This window comes from Pteropus alecto, unplaced genomic scaffold, assembly GCF_000325575.1.
Source record: "Pteropus alecto unplaced genomic scaffold, ASM32557v1 scaffold311, whole genome shotgun sequence".
Classification (NCBI taxonomy): domain Eukaryota; kingdom Metazoa; phylum Chordata; class Mammalia; order Chiroptera; family Pteropodidae; genus Pteropus; species Pteropus alecto.
The window spans coordinates 2,680,488-2,698,368 of record NW_006431916.1 but is presented as its reverse complement, the minus strand read 5'-3'; the positions used below and the strand labels follow the sequence as shown (position 1 = coordinate 2,698,368).

At 48.7% G+C, this 17,881-nt stretch overlaps 1 protein-coding gene across 1 annotated transcript; it reads right to left on the bottom strand.

Annotated features, from left to right (window-relative positions):
• Positions 1–5,322: 5,322 nt before the first annotated feature.
• On the bottom strand, positions 5,323–14,554 carry CPN2 (carboxypeptidase N subunit 2). The gene is made up of 3 exons (XM_006906195.2): positions 12,849–14,554; positions 7,913–8,165; positions 5,323–5,649 (listed from the first exon to the last, which is right to left on the bottom strand). Exons 1-3 carry the CDS (start codon positions 14,552–14,554, stop codon positions 5,323–5,325), a joined length of 2,286 nt encoding a protein of 761 aa, XP_006906257.2.
• Positions 14,555–17,881: the final 3,327 nt, after the last annotated feature.

The following is a 17,881-nucleotide window of genomic DNA, read 5'->3' as shown; positions in this document are numbered from 1 at the left end:
GTGAGGCCCGTTTTGTAAACGGAAGTGGTCTTACACCACTTCTGCCTGCACACCCCTATCTCTCGCCCTGCTCTGGCCACCGTCAGCCACGCTCCTGCTGATTACAGTGGTAGGTCCTGCTCTATGTAGCTGGAGTGACTGAATCACCCACAGACGTCCGACCAGCTCAGCTCCATCCTTAGCATCCACAACATTGCTGGACTTCCTTGACCCACAGTGTCAGTTCAGCATAGAAAACAAAAGCTCAGGTAAATTAAATAGAATCGGACTGGTACTTGTGTTGCCGAAAGAAGCATGCACACGCACGCCAAAAGCAAACAAAACAAGACAAGCAAACAAACAAAAACCTTTAGTGTACATTCCGCAAGCCGATGACAAAGAACTGTTTTTGGATTACTTACTTACTCTTTGGGATTATTCGTGGTCTCTTTCTCTGTAACAAAAATAAGAATCGAGTTAGTTGTGCTATGCCTGTTTCACGAATGTCTGCTTATACAAATACTTAAGGGCTACAAGCATATGCGTCTCACACGCACACACGCCTCTCTCGGATAAAGAGGTCTGAGGGTTAGGATGCATTCTGGAATCTTTCCGTCCACACCTACTATGTCTGGTCACTGTCTTTGAGGCTGACATTCCTCAAGTTGAGGGATGGGCAGGCAGAAGGCTGCAGGCTGTGTGCCAGCCAGGTCAGCTTACAGTGAGCTGTCAACCCGGTTTCTGACACCCCAGAGAGGCCATAAATAACCACAATGAAACTGCAGCAGGCCTCGGGGCCTCCCCCGCAAAGGCACTCCTCCTCCATCAATCTCCCCTAATGACTGCTTGGCATTCAGGCTTCCGATGTGACCCGACCCTGGCCCCAAGCATTCTTTGGGGCACAACCTCCCTTCCCAAGCACAGAATGAGTCAGCCTAGAGCACACTGCTTTGAGATATTGTCCGCCAACATACTTTTACAGATGCCAGAGAAGGGCAGGGAAACTCATGTCACTCAAAACGCTGCTCTTTTTAAGATGAGCTCTAGGAAGCAGAGCTACAGCCACCAACCCCGTGGTCCATCTGGTCATGGTGGCCCCTAAACCACAGAGGCTCCCACACAGCCACGCTTACCTCGGCCACACAACAGTTACTCTGTGCTTTGCCATGTGGGTGGGCAAAAGCCAGATGATACTGTAGCTCCACTATTTACGCTTCTTTTGTCCTGACCTCAAGTGGCAATTATCTTTTATTCTTACCTTTTGTGCTTAAGACTGATTCGCCTTAACTATCTAACCACCTAAAAAACATCCTCCTGAAATCACATACCAACCCCACTTCCTCTCTTTACCTCTCTCAGTCTTTCTCCTGAGCTCTCATGATTAAAATGACATAAGTAAAATGTTTACGATTCCACCCTACCACCTAATAAAACAAGTTGGTTGTCTCATCAACAGCCTAATCACGTATCCCTAGATAAGAAAAATAGGAAATGCTAAAATGATTGCTAAAACATGTACTCTTTGTCAGCGCACACACAGCGTAACATTAAGCTTCAGTGACCACCTAGTTAGTCCTGAGAGTAGAAGTGGAGAGGTGTGTCTTACAGAGTCAAACTCCTTCATTTAATATAGGAAACTGAGGCTCTTAAAGTCACAGGACAGGATGGAGAACCCAGGTCTCCTAAGGTAGAGTGCACTTGGAGACAAGAGTTACCAAAACCAGTTCTTCCTCAAGGGGATAGAGAGCAAATATAGTAAACTATAGGGGTCAAAATAGAATTTTCTTTCCACCTTCTAAATTCTTCTATATGAGCTAAGAATCAAGTTAACATGAGACAGATTAATAGGAGAACATGTCCAAAATTTACTACGAATATACATGTGGGGGTGTGATAAGAATATGAGACCAAAAGACTCACTGGGCAGTTGAGCCTCATGTGCCATTTTGCAGAAAGGAGAAGGGAGGTGGGGGTCTGGGAATTTAAAAGGAAAGCAGGTGATTTATAGGTCAGAAGAGAAAGAGCAAACGTGTGGTAAACAAATACTTGTAGGCCCACCCAGAAACAATGGGGCACAGAGGGGAAGTTCAGCAAACAGGCTTTGCTAGATTGCTCCCCATCTGCCACAGGTGGTTTATATTATGATGCTAAGGTGATGCTCCTTTCCTTTAAGCAGGTTTTTCTGCATGAATTCCTTTAGGCAGGTAAAGGGAGAAGGTCAAAGGTTCTTTCCGAGTCTTTTGTTTCTTAATAACAAGCTTAAAATCAATATCCCAAAAGGTATATTTTGGAATAGCAAAACTTTGATCTTCTCAAAAGCCACACCCTTAGTTCAGTGCTGGGCACAGAGTAGGGCCTTCCACTGTCAATGCCCACCAGATCCCCAAGGTCTCTTTTGCTGGTTTTGTGTGCCCATCCCAGCCCCTGGGTGCTTTCACTCATGACCTAGGCACCTGTAACTCTTTGGAGAGAGCTGTCTTGACGGGTATAAAGCCCAGCTCCTTGGCTGGAGTTGGCGCAAAGTCTAAGATATAATTTATACTCCAGAGCTTTCTCTGTGGCATTGGGCTGGGGCTGGTTCTCTGCCTGAAATCATATGCTGCTCCTCTTCCTGTCTCTGTCACTGTCCTGTGTCCTGTTTCCTCCCTCCTTTACCAGTTTCTCCAGAGAACACTTGTAAGAAATCACCTGCATCGGGACCCTCATCTCCAGGTTTGCTTCTGAGGAGCCTGACCCGAGATTCCAGGAAATGTTTGTGGGATGAATGAAGGGATCATACCAGTCTAAGAGAGGTGCAATCGAAAGGTAACAGGTAGCTAAGCTAGGGGAAAGCCATGAAGAAGGGTGACAGGAGGAGCTGCATTTAAGTGTCCTGAGGGCTGAAGCCAGGATTAATTATGTCTCCCTCCCAGTGCTTCCACTTAAAACAGCCCACGAACATGATTGCATCCACGGCACACATGAGTGTATCTGCAGGCACGTGGGTCGTTTCTGCATTCCAAAGGACACTCTGTGAGCCCAGAGCCATCTTGACTTAGCATCCTGGACTGGCTCACCTTCTGGATAACTGAGGACTTGCCCTGTTAATTAATAAAACATTTAATACTTACACCCCTTGCAGTTTATAGCTACCGCTGTAAACAGAGGGTGCTTGCAGCAGATAGCTTCATCCTGCCAATATTCCAGCAGCAGCTTCAATTCATAGTCACAGACAGGAGCCGCCCACCTCAAGCCTGGCTTTCCATGGTCGCTCTGCCCCTTGGCCTTTCCCAGGCCCACTTCCCAGAAATGTGGGGGAACGGAAGTGGGAGCTGGTGGATAAATGCTTCACCTCTTGTCCAGGGCAGCTCTAGAGATGTTCTGGATGCTTCTCAAGCGGTCCTTATGGAACTGAGCCCCGTTTCGCACAGCGGCGGCTTCCACAGTACATCCTTATGTTGTTTTCCCCCTTTTGTCTCATGGTCCTGCTTCCTGGGATTACCTCCCAATTAAACTGCAGCCAAGTCCTTGCCCCAGGTTCTGCTTTCATGGGCACGCAAATGAAGGCAGTATTTACATAATGTCCACTTCTTCCAAGCAGCTCGGGGGCATCATTATCTATCTCAGTTCATCATTGACTTCCAGCTCCGATTCAAATAACGTGTTGTCCTTAGAAGTTACCCTTCTGCCTTTCATTAAATGGCCCCAGCTGCTCTTCTCTTGAGTTTGTGTATCAATGGACTTATGTCTGACATAAAGTAAACAGACTCTGAGCAGAGGAATGGTCCCTATGACCAAACACATGAGCTTTCATCTAAGGCACTGGAAACTGATTTTGGTGTCTTGGGAGACGTTTTTATTTTTTCTGGCTTCGAGCTCTAATTTGGAGAATATAGAAGTTGGATAGTGAAATTTTTCATGAATGCTTCCTTATATTTCAATTTAAATATGGGATTTGTTTGTGGGCAAATGCAGTGAGTCTAACAATACTTATTGCAAAAGCCCTTAGTAGAATATGCCAATTTCATAGATCCAATTTTTAAGATTCCGGGAGGCATCACAAGTTTGCCAGCTTCACAGATGTCAAAACGATATCATACACCAAAGACACACGGCTGACACAGATTTCAGAACAAAAATAGACTCAGCCCAGAGACTGATTACAGATCCTCCCATTCAGCCTCCAAGTATAAGCCGGGGTCCCCTTTCCTCTCCTAAGAGTCGTACGTCCCCTCTAGCGCAGGAGTCTGTGTGCGCCCACACTGGCTCCAGGGTGACTCGGTGGGATGGATGTGTCATGTGAGAAGAGTTCTGTTCTGGGCTTGCCTCCCGTCCAGTAGCATTCTCGGTGTTGGGGGCACAGGGGGCAGCAGGCTTCTGGGTGCTACAGCTGATGGTGCAGCTGGTGAAGGTGAAAAAAGAGCCAAGCTTCAGTTACAGGTGCAAGAACGAACTATAGCAGGTGTATTGATCTTAACCCACCCTGAAGCCCTGGGAGGGGCGAGGGGGAGAATCAGAGGTCAGTGGAGCTATCTCCGAGTGTTTGCTGTGTTGCTGAGAACAGGGTGGGCGAAAGTACATAGAGATTTGTTGTAGGAAGTAAAGTGGAACAGAGAGAGGCCTTGGCTGTGGGACCTCCCCGGACACACAGTGAATGGGAGTTCCTTCTTGGAGGGGTTTGGCCCCACGTGGCGGTGGTGAGCTCCCTGCTGGGGATAGTCAGGAAGTCTAGGCAGAGGGAAGCATATGCCACTGTGGCCTGGGCTATCGATCCAAAGTCAGGAAGACCCCCAAAGATTGGTATTCTGGTCATGAGGACAGGTGATAGGAGGGCTAATGTTTGCAGGTCATGGTGGCTAAAAAGACATGAGGATCGATGGAGTGCCGTCATAGGGAGTTGGTTGCTGTGTATGGTTTGAGGGCTGGCATTTGCACAGAGGAGGCTGATGAGGATGTGGTAGGAGGCTGAGTGTGGTGGGCTGCAGAGAGGGGTGTGGGTGATGTTCGATGGTCATCGGTGATGATATTAATGCCCCTGAGGAAGGCGCAGCCTCAGCGAGGCCATGTATAAGCAAAGCAGGACGCTGAGTTGTTGCAAAAAGGGTGACCGCGAGACGCTAATGACTTCGGCCACCTGGGGATCATCCGGGGCCACCCAAGGAGGCGTGTCATAGATGAGAGCTCAGATGGGGGTGCAACAGCCCTTTGAGACAAGCTTACCACCTCAGCAACTGCTGGGATACACTCTCCAGATTTTGCAAGAGAAGAAAACACAGTCTCTCTGAAGAGGCGATTTAATTGGCCTCCAAGCCGAAATCTGCGTTTTCCAAATCCATGATTCTCCAAGGCAGAGCTGACATTTGGTTACGAAAAATAACCAGCTTCTTGATTGAGGAGAATTTGGCAGAAGCGCAGAGCTGTCAGGAGTTCTGATCTCAGGCTCTGCTCCTGGGAGGGTGGCATTGCACAATGGGACTGGGAGGGAATGTCCCAGCTAGGTGGAGCCAAGATTCCCTGTATGCGCTTGACTGATGCAAAGAAGGCATAAGACAGGAGCCTCCTATCGAGGTTGCTTTCCAAATTCATCGTTTCCAACTCAAGGCGTTTCCAGAAAAACTTGGTCCCATTGTCCTGAATGCTCAGTTCACCGGGCTGTCCTGAATCCTGAAGAACGGTATCTAATTCTGGTTTCTGCTAGCAGGAGAGTGTCAGTGGGACAGTCTCTGAAAGACTTTCCTGGGGAGGGTAGCGATATCTCTCTCCAACCAGTATACAGAGCACAACTGGCACCCTGGTTCCTTATTCAGGAAAGAAGTAGCAGTGTTGTTCAAGAACGGTTCTCCAGTTCTTAAGGTCATCAAACAGTCTTTCCCTGATTCATCTGTTATTCTCAAGGCTGAGTTTCTGCTTCTGCAGCTGACCAGGTAGTATCCGAGCACCTTAAAGACAGGTCACAGAGGGTCGGGGTGGGGGCTTCTAGAAACACCTGAGCATACCTGGCCTTCCAGACAGTCAGTACACCTACTTGAAAGGTCTTGGGCAAATGCTGCACAAATTCTTTTTTCAACCTTGCAGGAGCATTAGTTCTCCCCATCCAATGACAGGAATGTCCTTGACCATGAAGTATTTCTCTATTAAGACTGGCCCCAGAGTCTCTGGAGTTTCTGTGAAATCCAGCTTGACAAGGAAAGGGTGTTATTGGGACAATCCGTTCTACAGAATTGGAACCAAAGGTAACAGGAAGGTGAGCCACATTGTTTTGAGAAAGATATAAGACCACTGGAGTCAGCAATGGATGAAACCTGTCAGACAATGGCATCAAGGAAAATGGCTTCCTGTCTACCATGAAGCCACTGGCCAGAGGCTGAGTCCTGCAGAAAGGCAGTCAGGTGTACACTCCATACTCATACTCCATCCACAGCAGGAAGAGGGCACATCCTTCAAGATCACCCCAGCCGTGGCTTCTATGAAGACCACATCTTGTGAGAAGCAGCTGCTAATGAGAAGTTGACACTGGGGGTGTTTAGACTGGAGCTGGGATGACTAAGGGCTGGGATGATCAAGGGGATGTGAAGGCTGCTTCCACTTCCAAAGGGCTGTTGTATGGGTGGGAGTGTCCTCTTGGTCACACCAGTGGGAATGTCACAGCGAGGCTCGTCTGAACAGTCATTGCTGCCCAGGGAACACTGGGTTGCATCAGGAGGGAGTGAGCTGACCTTCACTGGGCAAAACCAGTGGGCAGTTCCTGAGGGGTCAGGCTAGAAGGCCATGGCACTCTGCACATCAGCTGTGGCCCAGAAGTCTAGCTGTCCTGGAGGTCTGAGGGTTTAGACTCTGACTGGTGCCTACCATTTCCCAGGCCAGGCGAGCATACTTTGGAAGGTGTATCTGTGAGGCTATTTTCTGAAGAGAATAGCATTTAAATTGGTAGGCGGAGTAAAGATGGTCATCCTCACCAATGTGGGTGGACACCATCCAAACCACTGAGGGCCCAAATACAACAAAAAGGTGGAGGAAAGGCAAATCCGCTCTCTCCGATTGAGTCGAGCCGTTCATCTTCTCCTGCCCTCTGGAGCTCCAAGCCTTTGGGCTCAGACTGAATTAAACCTTTGACTTTCAGTTCTCGGCTTACAGACAGCAGATCATGGGACTTCCCGTCTCAGTAATTCCGTAAGCCAATTCCTATCATAAATCTCCCCTATATACCTTTCTATAAACCCTACTGGTTCTGTTTCTCTGGGGGCTCTGACATCTAACTTTTGCTCCTTCTGTTACTTTGAAACAGTGGGTCTCATCACTGGCAGATCTAACACTCTTTTTATAATACACGATCCTTAATATCCCCTTCAGTCTCCTGAAATAAATTTCACAGATAATATAATCAGATCTCAGAATTTTAAAACTAAATATTCTAACTGTATCAAGTTAGAAATAAAATGTAGTTTATAATAAATAATATTCATTTCCATGTGTAAATGCTTGGCTAAGACCTCACCAGAGACTTGGTGAAATATTTAGAGGCTCTTACATACTTTTGCTAAATAGAGGATGAATTTAAGAGTAAAGGATGAATTGAAGTTGCTTTTCCTGTGTATTTGACTCTTTGCCAAGGGGAAAAGATTTTCCAAACTGCCGAAAACTCTTCATAAAACTCCAAAGAAAACAAAGCACAATCTTCTGAGAATATACATGCTAAAGTGTGGGCTTGGAAACTATAGGGTGCAAACGTCAAAGACACCGAGACAGTTTCGGTTTGTACCTAAAGGGTGGCCGCGAGGCAGAGATCATTACCACAGGACAGGATTCCACCCTCCGCAGTCTGACAACTCACTGCCGTGCAGGATGGTCCCACCGTGCAGGACACTTAGCATCACTAGGACAAACTAGAATGCCCCTGTGTGACCAAGCGCCACGAAGTGGCAGTGCCGCCAGGTGGTGACCTCAGCCTCCGCACCGGCCACTCATCGGGCGCGGGCACCCAGCGAACCCGGCACGTTTCTAGAGTTGCAGAAGACAGAGCCTCGGCATCTCCGTCTGCCTGCCGGGAAGTGTCTCCTGGGGCCACCCAGTCGATGTGCTCGGTTTTCCTTTCTAGGGGACCCGGGTGCGACTTCCTGAAAGTAACGTCCCGCGCCACCCTGCGCGGCTTTGTTACTCCGGGTGAGGAGAGCCGTTCTTCCCGTGGACCACAAGGGGGCGGCTGAGACCTAGAATCGGAAAGTTGCAGGTTTGTGAAACGTTGAAACGTCTGCAGATGCAAAAGAGATGGAGGCAAGCCAAAAACAGCTTGAAAACTTGGACTTATCTTGTGCTAAACGGTCTAATCTTTGGCAGCGCCATCCAGTTTTCTAATATACCCTGTTAGCACCGAACAATTTTGGGAGGCATTTCCAATCCTCTCAAATAATATAATGTTAATATTATAACAGCAATTTCAACATTTTCCAAGAAACACCAATGGGGACAGACAAAATAGGGAGGCAGTTGGCCAGTTCTTGCCTCCCCCAACACCCACCACACTTCTCTGGAAATAATAATGATGATAGATAGATAAATAGATAGATAGATAGATAGATAGATAGATAGATAGATAGATAGATAGCAGATAGATAGATAGATAGATAGATAGATAGATAGATAGATAGATAGATAGATAGATAAATATATAGATAGATAACAGATAGATAGATAGATAGATAGATAGATAGATAGATAGATAGACAGACAGATAGATAGATGGATGATAGCATATTTTGAGTACTTACCACATGTCATTGTTTCTCTTAATATTTTCTCTTCACCAATAACATTATGAGATGGGTATTATCATGCCCATGATAAACAGTATGGATGAGGCAACTGCAGCACAGAGAGCTTGAGTAATTTGGCCAAGTTATATTTCTGGTAAGTAGCAGAGAATCACTGAAGAAGAGTAGAACATTCAAGACATGGGGCAAAGGAGTCCCACTTGCTGGAGGAAGATGCTTTAGAATGACTCAGCCATCCTCATACTGCATGAAAACAAGGCAGCATGTACTCAGCTCGTTTCTTCAGATCTACTGAGAATATGAGGATGGTAAAATAAAAAACACCGAGAAGAAAAAAGCATTATTAAATATTGTTATTCCCAGTGTTGTGGTTCGTGTTGTTCATGAATTCGTCCAAGGCATTATACCAAGAGGGTCTGACAAGGCTAACATTGACTCATTGCCCGGAGTCTAGCTACAAATAGTCATAAGGCCTAGAACTGGACGAAATTGAGCCCTGAATTTTGAACCATGGATGAGCATTAGAATTCCTGGGGGAGTTTTAAAATACTGATATCTAGGTCTCCCCCAAGCCAATTGAATCAGAGTCTCTGGAAAAGGTGCCCAGGTACCTGTCGTTGGTTTTTTTTTTTTTAACCTCCCCAGGTGATTCTAGGGTTCAATCAATAATAAGAACCAAACTCCTTTTTATGAGGAAACTAAGGTCCAGAGAGGAGCCATAATGTGCCAAGAATTGAATGTTAAGGGAGTGCGGAGCCAGGTCTCCAGGTTTCTAGTCTCGAGTTCACCAAAAGCTCTACAGCTGCACCAGACTGGGGCCACCCCACAAGGAGACAGGCAGCAGGACACGAGGACCCCTGGGGTGCACAACACGCTCTGAGCTGACTCTTCACCTGCTTGCTGAGGTCTGAGTTGGGGGATGCTCAGCGCCTACTATTTAATGTCAGCTCCAACCTCAAGATCCCAGTGCCCCCCTCAGTGGTCAGAATTTCCACTACTGCAAATTTGGCCTTGGCCTCTCTAGCCCTGAGGAGAGCCATCCACTCCACCATCAACTCTGCTCATTGTTTCTTCATCTGCTAGTTGATTCACCAGATAAAATACTCGATACTCAGTTAAATTTGGATGTCAGGTAAACCACGAATAGTTCCTTAATATAAGTATGTCCTGTGCAACATGTGTATGTTTCTTTGCTAACTCTGGAAATTCTACCCAAAAGAACACAATGAGTGTGGTTTGGCCTGGCCTACTTGAAAGGGAGAATAAGCAGCTTGCCCAGACCACACGATCCCCAGCTGTCAGCTAGTGCTCTTTCCTCAGCACCATTTGGCTCAGAGAGAAATTATTATATTTAGACTTAATAAAGAGTTATATTTGGGGGGAAAAAGATAATTAAGAGAAATGTCTGCTCAATTATCTTATTCCTTTATTCCTGACAGTAGATGCATGCCTATTTGGACCATAAGCTATATAGCTCATACAGGCATTCATTTGCTGGAGGTTTGTGACGTGCTTCTATGTACTAGGTGTGGCGACCTTTTTCCCTTATAGCAGCCATCGTACCTAGCCAGAGGCCAACAACCTAATGGAGCCAGGCTGTGGGCCTGGGCAGTGAGAGCGTGAGTCTGGAGGCCACCGTTACAGGACCCTTAGTTGCTCAAGGCCTTGGCCTTCCTGAGGAGGTAAAGTTGCCCAACGTTGGAACGATCTGGTCAAGTTTATTCTTAAACCAAATACTTTGGGGAATTGAACCCAAAATGTTGATGACAGAGAGAGTCTGTTCCTTTGAAGAATCTGCTGAACTACCTTCCATCACCTTAAAATTGAATTGATTTAGCTTCAGGAACCGGGTGTATTTTAAAGGGCAACACTGGATATGAGGGAGAAGTATACTTTCATATCTGAAGCTGGCATCCTGTTTTTCCTTTCCCTTAAACCTGCTCCTGCCCTTAGGTAATGGCTTCACTGTCCTCCTAGCCACCCAGGTGAGAAACCGGAGACTCACTCCAGGCTTCTCCCCCTCCTCTATCTTCCGACTCTATTCACCCGGCCCCTGACTCCCTAGGCAAATCTTTCTTAGACCGAAATTGGTTGACGTGTCCTTGGAGTACCTGTGCTCACCAGCAGTACCTAGAGGTCCCCCGATGCCCACATCTTGGCCCTTACAGGGCATGATCCAGCTTCCTAATTTTTGTGAGATTAATAGGTGCAAAGTGATACCTAGATAGTTTGAATTCACATCTCTGTAATTCACATTTAGGTGTTTTAATCCATCTGCGTAGGCGATGTTTGGATACTGAAACTTTTCATTTTACTTACTTAGCATCCCTGGCCCTCGTGGCTCTCATCTCAAGCTAGGCAAGAGTCCCCACTGTTTTTCTGCCACTTGCCCTCCTCAAACTGCACTCAGCCAACTGCCTAAAGCACAGGCAGAAGCATGGCCCTCCTCTGCATAAAGTCCTTTAATAACTACCAGGCATCCTTAATAAATATGCAAACTTCTCAGTTGGCCCTTCAAGGCCTTACGTAATCTAGCTCTAGCTGGCTTTCCAGCCTTTTCTCCTCCCCTCTCTCACCAGTAGCCTCCCCATATGCCTGCCGCCCTGACCTCACCGCTTGCCTGTCTCCATCCCTTGGCTCACACTCTCTTGCACACATCTCTAGTACCCTCCTTATGCTGACTGTTGCCCCCTCAAGGCCTGGGATCAGATACAGCCTTCCCTGAGGTATGTGCTAGCCCAGGCCTCCACCTTCCCAGAACTCTCCAGGGCTTCCCCAGCACCCAATTCTCCATGCTTATGTTTTTGTCCCATGTATCTTTGTCTGATCTCTCCCACCAGAGCTCGAACTCCTGGAGGGCCTGCTATACATTTTATTTATTTCTCTCTCCCCGACCCCAGCATTTAACTCCAGCCAGTCCACACTGCAGGCAGGGAAACCAGATAAGAGGCTGCAGGATGGTTCAGTACAGGGAGACAAAGTACCTCCCTGGGAATGGGAAAGGAGAAATGGAGAGAGGGATACTCAAAAGCATCCATTGACTAGTTTGCCATGAGCATCAAGGGGAGGAGAGACTGGAGAACACTCTCAGCTCCTGGGCTTTGCAGTTTGCTGCATGGGAATCTAGGAGGAGTTGTGGACAGAGTTCGGTTTAGACATATTTGTGGCTGCAATGATAGAACACAGGGCTGCTGAGCAGGCAGATAGTTCAGCATGAAGCCAAAAAGACCTGAGCCCAAGATAGAGATTTGGAGTCATCAGCATACAGGTGGCATCCAACTCCAGGGGCATGCATGAAATTGCCCGGGGAGGCCAAATGACAGCCAACCCTGAGGAGACCAGCATGGAAGAGGTAGCTGGAGAAGACTGAAAGAATGGCCAAGGTTAAGTATAAGGGGGGTGTCCTGAAAACCAAGGGAGAAGAATGTGCTTGACTATCCCACAGGGCTGTGAGAAAGCTAAGAACAGTGGCCCGCCCAGCTCGCTGTCCTTTCTGCCTCTCCCCTCAGCCATTTTCTGTCTCCTCAGGGAGCAGCCACCTTGTCTGCATATCATGCAAAGCCACAGCTCCCGCTCCGGGGGCTTCATGTGGTAAAAGCCTAATAGCCGGTGTTTACCTTCCCAAGGTGCCTCTCATCCTGTTCTCGACGCTGGTGACATGAGGGCCCCACACACCGAGGTCAGACCCCTGCCCCTCATCTTTCTAATCACCTCTGTTTCTATCACTCCTACACCAGTTAAAAACAAGTTGCCAGAGAGATAGAGACAGACATTTGGCTTTTGAACTGGGTTTTAAAACTGGGTAGGCTTCATTTTGTAAAATAGTACTTCCGGGTTGGACGTTCCAGGTAGGGATGAGGGTGTGGTGGGTATTAAATAATAGGAAAACACCAGAGGAGCAGCATTATTTTATTCTTCAGCCCATGATGCAGCTTTAATGGGTGTTTCGCAAAGCTTAAGGAAGGCCTCGTTAGATCTCAGACTCAGAGAGGGGGATAATGAAGAATGAGGAGGAGGAGACTCTAGGTGGTGGACTTGGTCACCTCCACTTCCCCCACCTTGGACATGTACCTCTGTCCCGTGCATCTGAAAAACCAGATTCAGCTTCCCCTCTGCCCCTACCTCTTGCTTGGTGAGGCCCCAGAGGCCATCTGCCCAGGCTCCTGGCTCTGTACGCCTAGCGCCTGGGGCTCCCCTGTCTGAGCCTCAATAGACAGAGTGACCTTCACAGAGCCACAGCTTGACTTCAAGTCCCACTCCTGGCTGGCATTGAACATCAGTCCTGGGGAGCCTGAGTCCTGTCTAGGAGACAGCTGGACATTCAGCCAGCGACACTGGGCTTTGTCACATGAAAGCACCACAGTTCCTTCAGGGTTGCTGTAGGTGCACCAGCTCCGGGCCACCTTTTCTTCCATAGCCAGATCCCAGCTGTCCCCCGGCTCCCTGTCCTCTGGCCTCGGGGCCTGGAAGCCCAAGTGATCCCGGGTGACGGGGCACACCAGCTGCTCTTCCTTCAAGGCAGGCACCACCTGGCCCTTCAGGTAGGCAGGGCCTGCACAGTAGGTCTGGATGTTAAAGAGCCGGTCACTGTACTGGTGCAGCCAGCTGAAGAGGTAGGCCAGATGGCAGTCACACTGCCAGGGGTTGCCGTGCAGGGCGAGGTTGAACAGGTTGTAGTTGGTGTCAAAGATGCCCTCTGGGAGCGTGGTCAGGAGGTTCCTGGAGAGGCTGAGCAGCTCAAGTTTGGACAGGTTCTGGAAGAGTTCTGAGTGCAGGGCTGTCAGGTTATTGCTGCCCAGGTAGAGCTTGATCAACTCCTCCAGGTCCCTGAAGATGCCGGCTGGGAGATGGGTGATGGCATTGTGTGAGAGAGTGAGGGAGCTGAGGCTGGACAAGTTGGCAAAGGCTCCCTCGGTTACAGTCTTCAGCTGATTGTGGGACAGGGACAGGCCAACCAGGCCTGGGCTATGAGCAAAGAGGCCAGCAGGCAGCATTTGCAGTGCATTCCCCTGCAAGTTCAGATAGGTCAGCTTGCCCAAGGAGGAGAAGATGGATGGTGGTAGGTGCCTAATCGCATTGCGCTGCAGCCACAGCTTCTCCAAGTTGAAGAGCTGCGAGAACACTTCCGAGGGAAGCTCTGAGATGGAGTTGCCATCCAGGAAGAGCTCCTTCAAGCTGCCCAGTTTGGCAAACACGCGCTGGGGCAGGCCAGAGAGTGCATTGTTGCTGAGCTTCAGGGTGTGCAGGCTGCTGAGGGGCTCAAACAGCTCCTCGGGCAGCTGGGCCAGAAGGTTCTGAGCAAGGTTGAGGGTCCTCAGGCGTTTCAGAGGCTGAAAGAGCCTCACAGGCAGGATCTGGAGCCGATTGCCCTGTAGCTGGAGGGACTCCAGGGCATCCATGTGGTGGAAGAGGCTCTCAGGCAGAGCGTCCAGCATGTTGAAGTTGAGGGTTAACTGGCCCAGCGAGGTCAGGTTGGAGAAGCTGTCGGCGCTGAGGTTGGAAAAGGCGCTGCCAGTGACCTCCAGGTCCCAAAGTCTGGGCAGCCCCCCAAAAGCATCTGGCTCCAAGTGGTAGAGCTGGGTGTTGAGGAAGACCACTTTGGTCAGGTTGGGGCTGCCGCCAAAGGCCCTGGCTTTCACCGTAGTGAACGAGGTCTCTACAAAGACAATGTCTGTGGCGTGGGGTGGGATATCCAGCGGGATGGCAGCCATCTCCTCATCGGAGCAGAACACTTCCTGGACGAAGCAGTCACACCCCACAGGGCAGGGCCGGGCGAGCCTGGTCAGGAGCAGGAAGCAGGCCCAGCGCAGCCAGGCTCCAGGAAGCATCTCCTAGATCCGAGTGGGAAGAGAATAGAAGTGGTGCCTTTATCGAGGGCGGTGTGGTTCGGTGACCAGCGCGCTGGACGGGGAGCCAGAAGACGAGGATTCGGTCTGTCAGGGAGGCCACCCATTTGGACAGCAGTTTACGTTTTTAATGGTTGCTTTCATACTACCTCACAGAGCCTTGCAAGTCTGATGGGACCAGGCTTCTGACCTCCTGACAGCGAGAGTGTCACGTGGCCTGTCCACAGCCACCCTGCAGGTTAGTGGCAGGACCAAGACCTGGGTCTCTTGGACTGCCTCTGTTCTTTCCAGATTGGAGAAAGAGGCAGAAAGATGGCAGAAAAGGCATGAAAGAGAGTTATAAAAGGAGACTATGGATATTGTGGAATTTTAAAAACAATATGTAAAAATAGAGCAGATTATTCCTGAGTTGGAAATTTTTAAACCATAACTCTTCCTGAGATTCCAAATCTCAGCACATTCCTAATTGTGAAGAAATTTTACCATCTGCTCTTTGCACGTCCGCTGAGAGCAAGAGCTGCCACGGCGACAGGACACGCTTTTATTTCGAAACGAGCTGTCAGGCTCCTCAGTACTGCTGCCAAAATGCTCTCCTCCCGCCTGCAGCACCACTGGTGAGGATCGGGGTGCTGCAGGCGGGAGGAGAGCATTTTGGAACTCCAAAATGTTTAGAGGCCATGGAACTCTAGCATGGTGTGGACAGACGCAGGGATTCCACAAACCAGTAGGGTTTCGGTTTTTGGCTTTTGTTTCAAATAAGGGAAGGGGACTAGGTTTTTAACTGACGAAATATCAATTGTTTCAAGAATGCCAACATCCACCCACAAGTCATAAGTGGTGATGCAGCTTACAAGTGTTTATTTCTCAGTCCTTTTTATGTATGGACCATTCATTAGCCACGCAAAATTTGAGAAATATCACACTAAAAGTCCAGATTTCGGGATGACTTAGGGACAGTGGGCTCATTCCTATGTAACAAGATCAACTGGAGCTTAGCTGCCCCGTAAAGGGGCGTGCATCTCCCAGGTCACTACTGCTCTGACCTACGTAGTCATCGTTTATAGGGCTCGCAGTGGTCCAGCTTCCATAAATGCAAATTCCATATTCATCACGTCCTAGCTAGATGACCTTGGGCATGTTATTTAATCTGTCTATGCTTCAATGTCCTTATCTGTAAAATGGAGATAATAATAGTATCTATTGTGTTAGGGTAATTAAGGATTAAATATATAAGTAAATACAGGTAAAGGTTTTAGATCAGTGTCTGGCATAGAGTGGGCAATTAATGAACTATTTTAATTATTGTTAAAGGTTGCAAGCCACCATCGTTACAGAAAAGATTATTTGTACACCAAAAAACTAGTTAAAACAAAATGCCCTTTAGATATAGATGGAAGGAAGGAAGGGAGGGAGGGAGGAAGGAAAAATTCTCACACAATATAATCCCAAATTTCCTCAGTTTATCTGTCCTTAGTAAGAACTCACAATTGGCTCCCTGTAGAGACATCTTGGGCCCCATGTGCCTCTTCTGGCTCCCTCCTCCATCGCAAAATTCGGCTTCTGAGTTAAAGGGCTCCGTCTCTGAAAGTCTCCAGCAAACACGGTGCTTACAAAAGTCCCTGTACCCTCCTCCCATTCAGACACTCAGTTTTTCCAGAAATTCAATAAAGAAGGGACAATTTCTTCCAGAGAAAGTGCATGCCTCCCTAGAGGATCCTCTGATGCACACATAGATTTTGAGTAAGCTCCAGGAGGTGAATTTTACACGGTGGTAGGGAAGAACTCTAACAGTCACTGTGCCTGCCTGCCGCTCCGGACGGAGGGAAATGAACGAGCCTCAGATAAGTGTGCGCCTCCTGGTTCCACATCCCCTAGAGCAGCAGTTACAGAGTTCAGCTTTAGCCGGAGACTTTATTCTCTAAAGAGTGTGTGCATAGAATACAGACAAGATGCAGAGGGCCCTGGCCGAAGACGGGTGAGGCAGCCATTGTCGCATCACACCTGCCACCTGGGCTGCCCCTAGGGATCCTACACAAAACCCAAGGGATCCTGACAGACTCCTTCCCTGACCCCAGAAACAAGGCACCTGGCAGTATGTTTCTCTATCTTCGCACCTAGAATAGTCCTCTGAAATGCAGGGTTTTCGTGGAGGTCCTCTTGGAAAGAAGGTGGGTTTACTCGTCTCGCCACACTCAGCGTCCAGCACAGTGTTGACACAGTGGGTTTGATTAGGGTTTGTTGAACCGACCCCTTCACCCCTGACAGGCAGAGCTGCCCATCCCTGGAATGGTTCAAGCCCAGAGTGAGTGACCACCAGCCAGGCCGTAAGAGTGGCCTCAAATCCTCGTCCTCCTGAGAGTAAGAGGGAAGCAATTCCTACCTTTAATATGCCATAATGTTATCACAGGCCTGTCCCCTTTTTTTGCTAACCCCTTTGGTCCTTGGTTCTCACAGGCAGTTTTCAGAAAAGAATTCCACCAGAAGGGACACGAGGGCCCTAGGGGCCACCTGGCCAGCCTCCTCGTAGAGAGGGCGTCCACAGTGGGGCTGGGGTATGAACCCAGATCCCCTGGTTTTCCCATAGCTCCTGCCAGGAAAGCTGAGACCAAGGCAGGAAGTGCAGATGAAAAGAAAGCTAAAGCCTCATGGGGAGAACGTGTCTCACCTACGGAGCCAGCGTGAGCGGCGTCCCCTTTTCCCTTGGCCCGTGCCTCTAACTTCTAATCCGCTGTCATTTGGAAATAACATGCTTTAGAATTTTCCAGTGAAGGAATTAACTCGAGATTCAGGACTGAAATTAAAACTATGGCATCAGTCACACAGAAAGTCAATTGTAGGCAAGTCAGCTTTGGCTTGGGCAGCAGCGGGTGAGGGAGGTAGTGGGGACCCTCTCTGATGTGGGTGGCGGAGCTGAGGGAGCTGCTCCCACTTGCCAGTTCCCAAAGCTCCTACACATACATCTCGACACTCAGAGCAAATCTAGAAGTGCCCAGAATAAGGAAACAGGGATCCCAGAGCCACAGCGACTGGTCCAAGGGCACACAGCTAAGTGAGGAGCCGGGATCAGACCTGATGGCCTGAGTTCTAAGCAAGGTGCTTGCCGTGACACCCTGAGGCTCCATACCATGAAAGTGAAATCAGTGTGGATGGACAGGCCTGCTCACATTTGCAGGACCCAAGATGAACATACAGAAGGGCGCTCACCTGCTATCTCTCCCCTACTCTTCCCACCCGACTCCAGTACTACAAATTGAAACACCACATGCCTAAAGGCCTGAACTTCCATGACATGGTCAGCCTAAGGAAGAT